Consider the following 14,574-nt stretch of genomic DNA (forward strand, 5'->3'; position numbering starts at 1 on the left):
CACTTTCCCCCTTTTTTCTTTGGGCTTGCCTGTGGATCAGTATACTCTGCATGTCTTTAACTACAGTTCCTCTGTTTATAAGCAAGCCTGGTAACATTACTGGCAGTTCTATTTTTAAGGTTAACACTCTTTTAAGGTTATTTTTAAAGAATTTACTAAGAAGATTTTATTAATGTCACTTTGGGGCAAGACAAGTGTCACCACCGCACCCTCAGAAGACATAATGGGAGACAAACACCACAGCCCCTAGCGAGCCAGCTGCTAGAACCCACGCAGACACGTCATGGCAGCCGGACATCTTCCCCTGCACGTCTTCCGCATCCGGCCACGCACGAACCCCTGCAGACACGAGGCTTTGCTTCGCCCCGCCCTCAGCTGCGCACGCCAGACTCCATCCTCCAATCCAAGGACGCGCTGCAGTCTTGCGCCTGCGCATAGGAGAGAGGCGAGCGCCGCGTGGACGCCGGCCGCAGTCCGCGCCTGCGCATTGGCTTCTCCTCAGTGATTGGCTCCCGCCGTTCGCCACGGTTCAGTTTTCACTTTCTCTTTCCCACCCCCCCCAACCTCTCCTTTTCCCGAGGCCAGAGGTTTTACTTCCGGTTTCCTGCCGCCGTACCTCAGGTAATCGACATGTTCTCTCAGGCCGGGGTGCGTCTTGCGGAGCGTTCCTTCCTATGACCCTGCGGGAGAAGAACGACTTTTGGCTTACGAGCGCGGTGGTGCCTGCGGGCTGGGAGCCTGGGCGCCAGGCCCGCGTGCCCAGCGCCGGCGTCTCGGGGCCGCCGGGCACTGCCCGGGCCGCGCTGCGGGCGCTGCCGGCACCAGGGCGGAGGGGAAGCCCAGGCTGCAACGTGGAGGGTCCTGCGCGTTCCTGAAGAGTAGGTGCAGACAGCGCCGAGGGCTCCCGCTGGAGACCCCGGGAGCGAAGAGTCGCGAAGGCGCCTCGAGGGCTCCCTGGTCGGGGAGAGGGCAGAGCGCGGCGGGTGACTACTAGGGTCCGGACGTACCTGTCACGTTTGGCCGCGGGGACTGAGAGAGAGGAAGTGCATGTGGGGAGAAGCGGACGCCCATAAGCATGGGGAAGAAATTGAAAAGTAACCTCAAATCCTCGGGGGCGGCGGCCGCCCGGGAGACAGGTAAACCTTCCCCGAGGTGGGCGCTTCTGTTTGTGCACCTGGAGGGAGGAAAGGAGCAGCCCCCGCCTCCAAGGCTGAGTGCGCGGCGTAGCTGCTTGGGCTTTTGTCGTTGTCTGCTGGGGTCTTCGCTGCTGTCATGCACAAAATTGTTTAAATTCGGAAGGACATTGCATGCTTTCCTTGGATGTTGCGTGACTAACGCTCTCTTGCCTGTTTGCTCTGCTCTCGGGGTGAAGGGGCGGGAGGGGGGCGGTGGTTTTCAGAATTGTTTTTGCTGTACTGCTGTTTGGATGAGTCGGCCTGTTATAACCTGTGGCCATTCTCAACATGGCTAACGCTTCCACCCTGACTTGATTCTGCGACGTCGGTATTTGACACGTTCGTATAGAGCTTCGGAACCCGTCCTTGCCCTTTGAGGCAGGACGTCCAGAACTGTTGAAGCATTGCCTTTGAGTTGCTTGTCAGAGGACAGCTTCATCCTCATACAAGCCACAATACTTACTTCAAGCTTTGCTCATTTGCTTTGGCCTAGCTGTTAAATAGTTTGTGAAGGCTTCTGTATGAAGTCTGCATCTCAAGTCTCTGTGTCGTGAATCCACGGCAGTGCATGACCTGTTCTCTTTTAAAGTAGTTCTGGAAGGAAAGGATCTTTCCCTAGGGAGGGTCATGTAGCAGAAAGCTCAAGTAGTGCCCAAGGAATGTCGTAGTTAAGTTGGTCCATGCAGCCCAGCAGTTTATCCGAAGGTGGCACCAAGCAGCAGGTTGTAGGGGAACATGGCAGGTTAACCTCAAAACTTGAGGAAGACACTTTGAAAATCCTCTAGTTTCATTTAGTACTTGTCTATTTGAAATCCAAAAATGTAAATACACCTGTCTTACCTTTGTTTTCCCTGTAAGGTAGTTAGAAATGGTAGGGTTTATGAACGGATATTTATTGTAAACTTAAGTGTTGAGCGAGTATTTGATGTTATTCTAACATTAGTGATCAAAGGGCCCATGGTGTTTTCCTGAAGAAGCTCTTTTAGAAGGGAAAAAGGGTGTGTATGTAAATTTATAGGATCTGAGATTGGTAAGCCTACTCAGGAGATTTATAACAAAACAGATACTCTTTTACAGTGTAAGAATATTTTCTGTTGAAAAACTGTCTTCCAGAACTGGAGAGCACTATGCAGTATGTTCAGCACACCAGTAAATAACCCAGACGAGAGAGAAGTAAAAAGTGACAGAGTGTACATAATTCTTTTAGGAAAGACCAAGAACAGTGTTTAAAATGTGGGGTTTTCAGGACATTGACCCAAAGGTAACCAGTTCTCTTTAAAAAGAACTGTATTATAAGCATCTCCTGTACTCTATAGTTGCTTAAATGAATTAAAATCCCCAAAGTGCCTAAAAACTTGCCTGAGACATAGTGTTTAACAAATGTAGTATGATATCTGCTTAGTATGATTAAGTAGGTATGGTATCTTTATCAAATGAGTCTTTCATTTTTGCTGGATATTTATTTTCAAGTTTTCCCCTATAACAATGATAGTATTTCTGCAGAGTTGATTCCCTATGGGAATGCTGGATAATAATGCTGTGAAATTGTCCTCAAATATCATACCCTTTAATATATTAAAGTCCACTCTCAGAAGGTATGCTTTATCTGCCTGCTAGCCAGCACTGGATGATAACAGTATTTCTTTAACATCTTACTAATTTTTCTAATAACTGAAAGTAATTTCTCATTTTAATTTTTATCCTCTGGATGATAAAAAAAGAAACATCTTGGCTGGGTCATATCCCTCGCTTTTTTTTTTTTTTTTTAATTGGGTTCTGAACTCTTCTTTGACCCATTTACCTATTGCCACACCGTTTTAATTATTGTACCTTTATAATGTATCTTGTTACTTTCTTTTGAAAAAAAGCTTTGGGCATTTTTTGCATTTTTCTTCCAGATGATGTTTAGAACCATCTTTCCAAGTTCTATAGAAAATCATGTTGGGATATTGTTTGTGATTGCATTGAATTTATAGATTAATTTGAGAAGAGACATTCTTTTGAGTTTTTCCTTCTAGGATAGTAGGTATGTCCCTTTGTTTCTTCTATTAAAGTTTTTGTTGTGAAGTATACCATTTATATGTACTGTTGTTGTGGTTGTTGTTTTAAGTGTATCTGTGTACCTGGCTTAAAAGGACATCTAAGTGCCTTAGAAGCTTTATTGTGTCCTCTCCCCAGAAGCAATGTATTGCTGCCACCATCACCATGGTCATCCTGAATTTTGTGTTAATTATTCCCTTACCTTTCTGTACAGTTTTATCACATACATATATTTTTTAATTAACCTGTTTGTTTACTTTCACCTGTTTTTGAGCTTTATCTGTGAATTACTTAAACATTATGTTTCTGAGATTCATCATTGGTGAAGCATGTGCCTGTAGTTCAGCAATTCAGAAACTTTGGTCTCATGACTCCCTTTATGATTTTAAAAACTATTGAGGACCCTAAAGATCTTTCGTTTATGGGGATTATGTCATTAGATACTAAAACTGATTCATCTTAAATATGGTAGGTATGGCATTTATTGGTGTATTTATTGGTACCTCTAAAAAATAATGAACGTGTTACATCTTAATATAAATAACATTTTAATGAAAAAACTTTTCCAAAAAAATTAGTGACAAGGGGCATTGTTTTTACATTTTCACAAATATCTTTAATGACTCAGTTTCATGTCTGCTTCTCTAGTGTGTTGCAATATGTTGTTTGGGTTGAAAGTATATGAAGAAAATCCAGACTCATCTGTGTATTTAGAAAGGGGAGGAATGTTTTTATAAACTTTTAAGATAGGTTTTGATGAATATCAAAGAAAAATAAAACTAACAGTTTCTTTAAAGGTTAACTGCATGTAAAATTTGAAGCCGTGTCAGTGAACTTCTCAAATTCTGTGACGTGAAAACCCATTGGTCTGTCTTGCATTTTGAAGGGATCTTTCATCCACACATTGGTCATGCAGTAGATATTAGTTCTCTGAGTTCTGTAGATCTCTCAGATGATGACACATTTCAGTATAGATAAAAACCCACCTAAGCACCATCACCACTTTGGGAACCACTGCTATAATTCATTCATTTTCATTGAAGTATAATGGTCTACTCTAAGAATATATTATAATTGGATTATATAATTAGCTGTTTTATTCTTTATGAACATCCTGGTTATTTCCAACATGGGGCTGTTACAATTAGTGCTGCCAAAATGTTCTTGTTCATCCTCAAGTGCATATATATGATACTCTTGCTTGGGCATATTAGTAGTAGAATTGCTGGACCCATTGGGAGGATATGTGCATGTTCGATTTCATTAGATAATGTATAACTTTTTCCAGATGGTAGTTGTGATTTATACACCACTAATTTTGAATGAAGCCTCTCATTGCTTCACATTCTCTCCATGTATGGCATTGTTCAGCTTTTTACTTTTTGCTGGTCTGGTGGAAATGAAATATTATTGTGGCTTTCAACTGCATTTCTGTGATTACATAAAAGAAGTAGAACGTTTGTTTTCTTCTGTGTAATGTTTAGTCATGTTTTTGCCACTTTTTCTATTGGGTACTTGTTTTATTTATATGTATGAATTTTTAAAAAAATGTTATATGTACAAGTTGAACTCTTCCTGTTGCTTAAAAAAATTACTAGAATAATTTATTTAAACAACTAAAAAATGTGTAAAGATCATACAAAGAAAAATCTTTTCTTTCCTGTATGTATCCAACTCATTCCCCAGTGTTTGTTTTTATATTCCTCTTAATCTGATTTGTGCTATGCTACGTTTTTTTCCTCCATTTACAGTATATCCAGGAAATCAGTGTATACATACATATACATACATACAAATACAAATCAATATAAAGGTAGCATGCTTATTCTACAGCATAGGAAAACAATTTCTCATTGTGTGGCTGTACCAGTTTATTTAACTAGTCTGTAGTAGATAATTAGTTTCTGGTCTTTTGCTGTTAAAAATAATGGTGCTTGGAGTAATTATGTAGAGTTGTCATTTTGTATGTAAGCAGGTATTTCTAGTACTGTTAATTCCAGAACTCTGATTACTGGGTAAAGGTTAAATGCCTTTGAAATTTTGAGAAATATTGCCAAACTGCTTTTTCTTAGGATTTTGCATGGTTACTTGCAATATACTGCAGTGACTGTTTTCCTAAAGCCCCCCTCACAGGATGCATTGCTCAACTTGTGTGCTTTGGTAGTTTGATAAATCAGTTTACAGATAATTATGACTGAGTTTGAGCATCTTTTCCTATATTTAGAGGGCTTTTTTTTCTCCCTTTGTACTGTTCATATCCCTTGTCCATTTCTGCTCTTTATTGGGTTATTGGACTGTAGGACTTTCTTTTTTTTTTTAAGATTTTATTTATTTATTTGTCAGAGAGAGAGAACAAGCAGGGGGAACAGCAGGCAGAGGGAGAAGCAGACTCTCTGCTGAGCAAGGAGCCTGATTCGGGACACTGGGATTATGACCTGAGCCGAAGGCAGATGTTTAACCGACTGAGAAACCCCAGTGTTCCTGGACTATAGGACTTCTTTACATACTGTGGGTACTCATCTTTAGATAGTTAAATGGGTTGCAAATACCTTTTCTCTCTCTCCATGGTGCTTTTTGATGAACAGAAGTTGTTTAAAGATTTTTCATTTCTTGTCTAAAAATTTGGAATTGTTAATTATGGGTAGTTTGGAGTATAAATATAATTTACCTTTATTCTCATGTAGATAACCAGTTGTGGTAGAATTTACCATTGAATCCACTTAGGTCTGAAGTTTTTTTGGTGGCAAATTTTTGACTAGTGATTTAATTTTTTTTAGTGGTTACATGATTTAATCAAGATTTGAAAAATATTGTCAGTATTGCTTAGATTTTTTCTGGGTCTCTGTTTTGTCTGAATTTTTAATATTTATGGTTGCTAACAGTGCCCTCTTGCTATCTTTAATGTGTGAAGCATGTGTAATTGTCTTTTTTTCAGTTTTGATATTGAATATTTCTCCCTTCTGTACTGTTAATTCATCTTGCTTATAGTTCATCAGTTATGCTTTGTGATTTTCTCTTTAATACATTTCTTTTTGTGTTTTTTAAATTCATTTATTTTGAAATAGCTGTAGACTCATGCACTTGTATGGTTTAGATGTCTCTTAAAGAGCATCTGTTGGAATTTTTTAATGCAGTTTTAAAGCATTTCAGCTGGGACATTTAGCCTGTTTACACGCACTGTAATTACTCTTATTTTGTGCTTTCTATTTGCCCTGGCTATCTTATATTTCTTTCCGCTCCTGTTATATTTTATTACTTTTTGTTTTTTTAATTTTTTTTAAAGATTTTATTTGTTTATTTATCAGAGAGAGCATGAGCGCACAAACAGAGGGAGCGGCAGGCAGGGGGGAAGGAGGCTCCCTGCTGAGCAAGGAGCCTGATGTGGGATTCCATCCCAAGCCCCTGGGATCATGACCTGAGCCGAAAGCAGACGCTTAACTGACTGAGCCACCCAAGCGTCCCCCTTCTGTTATTTTTTAAGTATCGATTTAATATCTTTATCATTCCATTTTCCCCATGTACTAATTAGGAAAATATGCTTTTTCCCCCCTTTTTATAATTCTCTTAGAAATATGCATCCTTGGGGCGCCTGGGTGGCACAGCCGTTAACTGTCTGCCTTCGGCTCAGGTCATGTTCCCTGGGTCCTGGGATCTAGCCCCACATCGGGCTCCCTGTTCTGCGGGAAGCCTGCTTCTCCCTCTCCCCCTGCTTGTGTTCCCTCTCTCACTGTGTCTCTCTCTGTCAAATAAATAAAATCTTAAAAAAAAAAAAAAGAAATATGCATCCTTGACTTTTCAAAATCTAAAACAAACAAAAAACGCAATAGTTTTACCTTCCTCTTAGATGATAGAAGACCCTTAGAAGTTTAACTTCATTCAGTCCCTGCATGACTTATATGTTATCATATGTTTTAATATTTTTAAATAATATTCTTACTGGACAGAAGGGGGCCTGTTTAGAATTATTGTTGTATTTTACGGTCAGTGCTTATTTACATTTCCCACATTTTTACTACTTTTCTCTATTGCTTCTTTTATCTTTTAGAACATCAAACTAGGGCCATTTTCCTTCTGCTCAAAGCATGTCCTTTGGGATGGCTTTTTTGTTGTTGTTGAAGGATTGCTTGATGATGAACTCTTTCCACTTTTGTTTACCTGAAAGTATCTTTGTTTCACTGTCATTTATGGAAGATGTTTTGCTAAATAGCAGTTTAGGTTGGCAGTTTTTGAGCACATTGCAGATCTCATCCCTCATTCCTTTGTCTTTTCCATTGCCACTGAGAGGTCAGCTGTGTCTCAGTTCTTTTTTCTCTGACTACTTTGGTATTTTTCTCTCTGTCTTTAGCTCTGTGCTGTTTCAATGCAGTGTATCTTTATCTTGCTGGGGATTGGTTGGCTTCTTAAATCTGTAAACTGGAGGTATTTTGAAATGTGTTTATTAGCTGTTCATAAATCTTGAACTGTGAATTTCCATTTCTATTGATCTAGCCATCTTAATGTTTAAATCAGTCTTTTATCATCTACATAGTACGTATTTTTTCCTGTTTTTTTTGCTTTGCTTTTCTTTTCTTTTTTGCTTTTCCCTTCACTTTGTTTCCCACAGCTCCACCAACAGAATGCATTGCCAAACTTGTGGATTTTTGATAATCTGATTAAGTGAGAAGTGAAATTTGACAATAAAACTCTGGAACTAGTCTTTTGGGAGAAGGGGTAGGACTGTGACTACTCTTTCAGTTTTTTCATCATAATTGGTTTATTTAGATGTTTCTTTTGTTTAGATCAGTGTTGGCAATTTATATTTTTATAGTATTCAAATTAATTGGTATAAGTTGTGTATGATGTTTTATAATTTTCGGAATGTCTTCCCTGTATTTGTGGTTATAGTCTCCTTTTTCTGTTTTTTTTCTCTTTTTAATATATTTGCTAAAAGATTATTTCATTCTAAAAGTAACAGGTTTTATTTTTATTGATTAACTCAATTGGCCTTTTGTTTTTGTTTTAAGTTTGGCTTCTCTTTTTAACATTACTACTTTTATCATAAGAAATGTGTCTGGAGCATACTTTGTTTTCCCTTAATAAGGGAAGGAAAATTGGAGAATTAAATCCGTTGCTTATATTCTGTATAAAGGCTCACTACCTTCCTTAGCATAGTGAAATAAACCCTGTTTAGAACCTTTGAGTACATCTGCTCCCTCCCTGGTTAGAAGAATATTTAAGACCCTAACTTCTGAGATTAGTTTGACCAGTTGAAGTACCTGCTTTACCCTGTGGTTATCCCCTACTTCTCTGTGAGCCACTGTTAGTGAACAGGCCTGTTCTTTTGCCCAGGACTTTTGGGATGGGATATTTCTAGGGGTGTGAGCTGTAAAAAAAAAAAAAAAAGTCACCTTTGTTATGGCATGGATTAGGTCACTTTCTCTTTCATCATCTGTAATCAAAAGAATCCAAAGCAGGTTTTAAAATGTAATTGTCTCAGAAAAATTTATTCTTAGGATTTTCTTTTAAGAGGTACAAAACTACTTAACAGTGTCCTTGTAATAAAATATAGTAGTGAGTTTAATGCAGCCATCTCATTGCAGGCTGATAGTTTAATTTAAAGCACAAATTAGGGGTGCCTGGGTTGCTCATTTGGTTGAGGGTCTGCCTTCAGCTCAGGTCATGATCTCAGTGTCCTGGGATCAAGCCCCATGCCGGGCTCCCTGCTTGGTGGGAGTCTGCTTCTTCCTTTCCCTCTGCCTTTCCCCAGCTTGTGCTCCCTCTCTCCCTCTTTCTCTCTCAAATAAATAAATAAAATCTTTTTTAAACAGTAAAACACAAATTAGTAATTCCAGTTTGGTAAAGAGCCAGAAAAAGGTCAGTTACTTTATACAGATGTCTAAAAATGACACCATATAAACTTTGAAATGGTTCCAATAAAAGGTGCATAACTTGAATGTGGAAAGTATGGCCTCCAAAGAATTTATATAGCATAGCAAGAGAGAAAATTTGGTAGATAGAAGATTCTAAGCATCTTTTTGATATACAAAAATACTTTTTACTGTCAGGTTAGATTCTGAGGATGTTAAAACAATCTTCAGAAATTGAATATTAAATCCAAAAGTAAGTATGCCACAGTTAAATGAAAAAGTCATAGTACATGAGTATATCTCATTTTACACAATGGATATAATCCTCCAGAAATGTTTTTTAAAAAAGCAATTTCTCTCCCTTTGGATATACTAAACACTCAAAGTGAGTTTGCTATTTTAAATAGTACATAATCAATCTACATGATTCTTTATAAATTTAAGTGAATTTGGTGAGTTAAGATTTTCCTGTATGTTTTCTATATGTACAACACAATAGTGGTAATGATTCTCTAGGATCTCCTGAATAGGTTTTCCTCTAGCAAATGCAGATATGTTCAGGAAATGCAGTTACATGTCTTCAGTAACTTTGTTAAAGCATGAGCCAAAAGTAAAGATGTCCTTGGGTCAGGCCAAATACTTCATGCCCCCCCAAAGTTTTATTTTTGGTAGGTTTTGTTAGGGCTGCCTGGCTTAGTGGGTGAGCACCCCCATCTGACCCCAAGTGCTGATATCAGCATCTCCTGGGGATCTATGGAGCACTCAAAATCATATTCAGTAGACCTTCTGTTTTTGTAAATTATACAACAAAGCCACATGAAACTGTAGCTGGTGAATTTATATGGATGATAATGGTAAAGTTTTATAGGGGCACTGATGTAGAATAATTGGGGATCACTGTAGTGAAAAGATGTGGATTTCAGATTAGGTCTGGGATTTGCAGTCAGTCGTCATTACAGCATTACTGAGAGCCTGTGGGCAAGATCCTTGAAGATATTGAAGTTTGGAGCACTCACTGTAAAATAACAAACACCTGAGGGAGGGTGTTGAGAGACATCAGAGAAAGGGGAAGACCAAGGGCACTCTGCTTGTTCGACCAGCCCTCAAACCAGATTGCAGCTCCCACGAACCCCCTACCGGGTTCTGTGGCTGGGGTTCTGGGGTCTGCGCCTGCCCTCCGCCGGCTCGCGGTTGGCGGCCCTCGTTGACTTTTAAAAGGTGCCGCCCCGCGCAACCCCGGCCACCGCACTGGCCTTCGCTGGCGGGAGGGGGCCGACGGGCCGGCTGGGCAGAGGTGCAGCCCCCTCCCCCATGCACCATGAGGTGAGGAGGGAGGGGCTGACCGCCACCCGCAGCTCTGCTCCCCTCTGCTGCTAGGGCGCCCCACCTGGCCAGCGGGCTGTCTTCCTTAGCGCCGGGTGCAGACGAGACTGGGAGAAGGGAAAGATTAGGTGTCTAACCTTCAGGGGACTTCAGAGAGTGAAACTTCGGTGGGGCCACCAAGACAGGTTGGATGGTACTTACAGGTTTACCGAACTCCTTTGCTCCTAACTTCTCACCGGGTTCTCTAAGTACGGTAGTGAGGAAACCCTTGCAAAACTTCTAGAGAGAGGGCATCACTTCTTACAACTCTACTGTGTGTATAGATTTATAGGTCACCTTTTGAAATGTAAAACAGTGAGTACACATGTTTTGCCCTTATAGCAAAGGTCCTTTGGTTTTTATTCCTTTTGTGTATGATTCTCTGGGCATTAGAAAACATTTAAACTTTTGTACATGGCAAACTTCTTTATATTTTTAAAAAATTTTATGAAAATCATATCTTATTCTATAGTTTTTTTTTTTTTTTAACAGGGATGCTTTGTTTTATGGGTCTCTATTGTTTTGCCTCATGAGAAATGTTATTTCCATTTGTTTTCTCTGCTTTGTCTTCATATTTAAAAACTAGCTTCCTGCTATTTAGGGCTATGGGAGATCCTTTTTTCCAAAATACAAATTGCTTTACTTCTCCCAGATTATATTTATGCTTACGTAAAATTTTAGATAATACAAAAAGTTAGAAAAGATAAAAAATACCTATACTTGATCCACTTAAAGGTAACTTCGTATTGAGTATTTCCTGTGGTGCTAGGAGCTCTGCTGGACCATAGGGAACTTTGGTGAACAAGTATGTGCCTCTGTGGATCTGACATCCTGGTGGGAAGATGCACCCCCCAAAAAGTAAATTGATAAAATAATTGCGTGTCGTTGTAAGGAGTACTTTCAAAGAGAACACCTACTTTAGGTGGGGTGATCAGAGGTTTATCTGAGGGAATAACTTCTAGATTTCACTAAAGGAAGAGTGGGAGCTAAGCCATGGACAGAATAGGAGAAAGAACATTCTAGTCAGAAATAACAGCAGATGCAAAGGTCTGAAAAGGGGAAAGAGCCTGAATCAGAAAGATCAGTGTAGCTGGAACTTAGTGGTAAGTCAGGGGAAGGTGGATCAAGGTGAATAGAAAAATGAACCTGAAAACAATTTTTTGATTTATTCATTACATAAATGGTTTATTGAAACCTAACTGTGTACCAGGCAGTGTTCTAGGCATTGGGGATACAGCATGGAAAAGGACAAAGTCTCTGTAGTTGCTAAGCTAATAAACTAGTGGTGGGAGGATAACCAAATAAACAAGAAAGATACTGGATATTTTGATAAGTGTTAGGCAGAAGAGGACCATTGTTTGAACTGTGGCGTGTGTTCTTAATGACTTTATATAGATACATATATTTCTCTTTTGTGGCTCTACCTTTCTTTCCCCTAAACAGTTTATGGTAGGACTTTTTTTTCTTTCTTTTTTCTTTTTTTTGATGTTTCTGCATATACCATGTATTACAGATTTGTTATATTTTTATGTAATAATTTTAACTCAGTTTTTAAATATCAAGAGCTAAATTAAATGAATAATTTGCACTGTGTCTTGAGTTGGAGGTACAACTCACATAAAGTTATTTTAAGTTACTTTATTTTTTAATGTTATAAAAAATTTTTTTTCTTTCAAAATTTTTATTTAAATTCTAGTTAGTTAACATATAGTATAACAGTGGTTTCAGGAATAGAACTTAGTGATTCATCACTTAGTGCTCATCATAATAGGTGTCCTCCTTAATACCCATCTCCTACCCACGTCCCTCCATCAATTCAGTTTGTTCTTTATCCTTTTTTTTTTATTTTTATTTTTTATTTATTTTTTTTATTCTTATGTTAATCCCAGTTTGTTCTTTATCCTTAAGAGTCTCTTATGGTTTGCTTCCCTTTCCCTCTCTCTCTCCCTTTTTCCCCCTTCCTATATGTTCATCTGTTTTGTTTCCTAAATTCCACATATGAATGAAATTATATGGTATTTATCTCTCTGACTTTTTTTGCGTAGCATAATATAAACAGCTTCATCTACGTCATTGCAAATGGAAAGATTTCATTTTTTCTTGATGGCTGAGTATTCCATTGTACAAATATACCACAACTTCTTTATCTGTTCATCAGTCGATGGACACTTGGGCTCTTTCCATAATTTGGCTATTGTTGATAATGCTGCTATAAACATAGGGGTGCATGTGCCCCTTCAGATCTGTGTTTTTGTATCCTTTGGGTAAATACCTAATAGTGCAATTGCTGGATTGTAGGGTAGTTCTATTTTTAACTTTTTGAGGCACCTCCATACTGTTTTCCAGAGTGGCTGCACCAATTTGTATTCCCACCAACAGTGTAAGAGGGTTCCCCTTTCTCCACATTCTCACCAACACCTGTTGTTTCCTGTGTTGCTGATTTTAGCCATTCTGACAGGTGTGAGGTGGTATCTCTTCGTTTTTTTTGTTTGTTTTTAAGATTTTATATATTTGAGAGAGAGGGAGGGAGGGAGCACAAGCAGGAGGAGGAGAGGGAGAGGAAGAAGCAGACTCTCTGCTGAACAGGGAGCCTGACATGGAGTTTGATCCCAGGACCTTGAGATCATGGCCTGAACTGAAAGCAGATGCTTAACCGACTGAGCCACCCAGGCACCCCTCTCATGGTGGTTTTGATTTGCATTTCCCTGATAATAAGTGATGTTGAGCATCTTTTTATGTCTTTTAGCCATCTGGATGGCTGCTTTGGAAAAGTGTTTATTCGTGTCTTCTGCCTATTTCATAATGGGGTAGTTTGTTTTTTGGGTGTTGAGTTTGATGATTTTTTTTTCCTTTTTTCTTTTATTTATTTGACAGAGAGAGACACAGTGAGAGAGGGAACACAAGCAAGGGGAGTGGGAGAGGGAGAAGCAGGCTTCCCGCCGAGCAGGGAGCCTGATGCTGGGCTTGATCTCAGGACCCTGGGATCATGACCTGAGCTGAAGGCAGACGCCCAACGACTGAGCCACCCAGGCGCCCTGATAAGTTCTTTATAGATTTTGGATACTAACCCTTTATCAGATATGTCATTTACAAATATCTTTTCCTATTCTGTAGGCCACCTTTTACTTTTGTTGATTGTTTCCTTTGCTGTGCAGAAGCTTTTTATTTTGATGAAGTCCTAATAGTTTATTTTTGCTTTGTTTCCCTTGCCTCCAGTGACATGTCTAGTAAGAAGTTGCTCCAGCCAAGGTCAAAAAGGTTGTTGTCTGTGTTCTCCTCTAGGATTTTGATGGTTTCCTGTCTCACATTTAGGCCTTTAATCCCTTTTGAATTTCTTTTTGTGTATGGTGTAAGAAATTGGTCCAGTTTCATTCTTCTGTATATGGCTGTCCAGTTTTCCCAAAACCATTTGTTGAAGAGACCATCTTTTTCCCATTAGATATTCATCCTGCTTTGTCAAGGATCAGTTGACCATATGGTTGTCGGTCCATTTCTGGGTTCTTTATTCTGTTGCATTGATCTGTGTGTCTGTTTTTGTGCCAGTACCATGTTGTCTTGATGACTGCAGCTTTGTAATGTAGCTTAAAGTCCAGAATCATGATGCCTCCAGCTTTGCTTTTCTTTTTCAGGATTACTTTGGCTCTTCTGGGTCTTTTTGTGGTTCCATACAGATTTTAGGGTTGGTTGTTCTATCTCTGAAAAATGCTATTGTTATTTTGATGGGATTGCATTAAATGTGTAGATTGCTTTGGGTAGTATGGACATTTTAACAGTCTTTATTTTTCCAATCCATGAGCGTGGAATTTTTTCCCATTTCTTTGTGTCCTCTTCAGTTTCTTTCATAAATGTTCTAAAGTTTTCAGAGTACGGGTCTTTTGCCTCTTTGGTTAGGTTTATTCTTAGGTATCTTATTGGTTTTGGTGCAGTTGTCAATGGGATCGATTCCTTTATTTCTTTCTCTGCTGCTTTATTATTGGTGTATAGAAATGCAACAGATTTCTGTACATTGATTTTATATCCTGGACTTTGCTTAATTCATGTATTCTAACAATTTTTTGGTGGAGTCTTTTGGGTTTTCTACATAGAGTATCATGTCTGCAGATAGTGAAAGTTTGACCCCTTTTTTGCTGATTTGGATGCCTTTTATTTCT

General features: G+C 39.1%; 1 protein-coding gene across 10 annotated transcripts in view; it reads left to right on the plus strand.

Moving 5' to 3' along the window:
• Positions 1-567: 567 nt before the first annotated feature.
• The window catches only part of TASOR2 (transcription activation suppressor family member 2), a 72,852-nt gene continuing 58,845 nt past the window's right edge, over positions 568-14,574 (plus strand). For 3 of the 10 annotated variants that reach the window (XM_081820518.1, XM_081820519.1, XM_081820520.1), the window contains exon 1: positions 569-1,136. In XM_081820518.1, the coding sequence (XP_081676644.1) occupies positions 1,076-1,136 (61 nt within the window). In that variant the 5' untranslated portion in view covers positions 569-1,075. Of the gene's footprint in view, positions 1,137-3,073; positions 3,202-14,574 lie in introns of all 10 variants that reach the window. The other 7 variants (XM_081820525.1, XM_081820526.1, XM_081820527.1 and 4 more) reach the window with 4 other exon arrangements.

The sequence above is a fragment of the Leptonychotes weddellii genome, chromosome 5, assembly GCF_054177405.1.
Source record: "Leptonychotes weddellii isolate Sample4059 chromosome 5, ASM5417740v2, whole genome shotgun sequence".
Classification (NCBI taxonomy): Eukaryota; Metazoa; Chordata; class Mammalia; order Carnivora; family Phocidae; genus Leptonychotes; species Leptonychotes weddellii.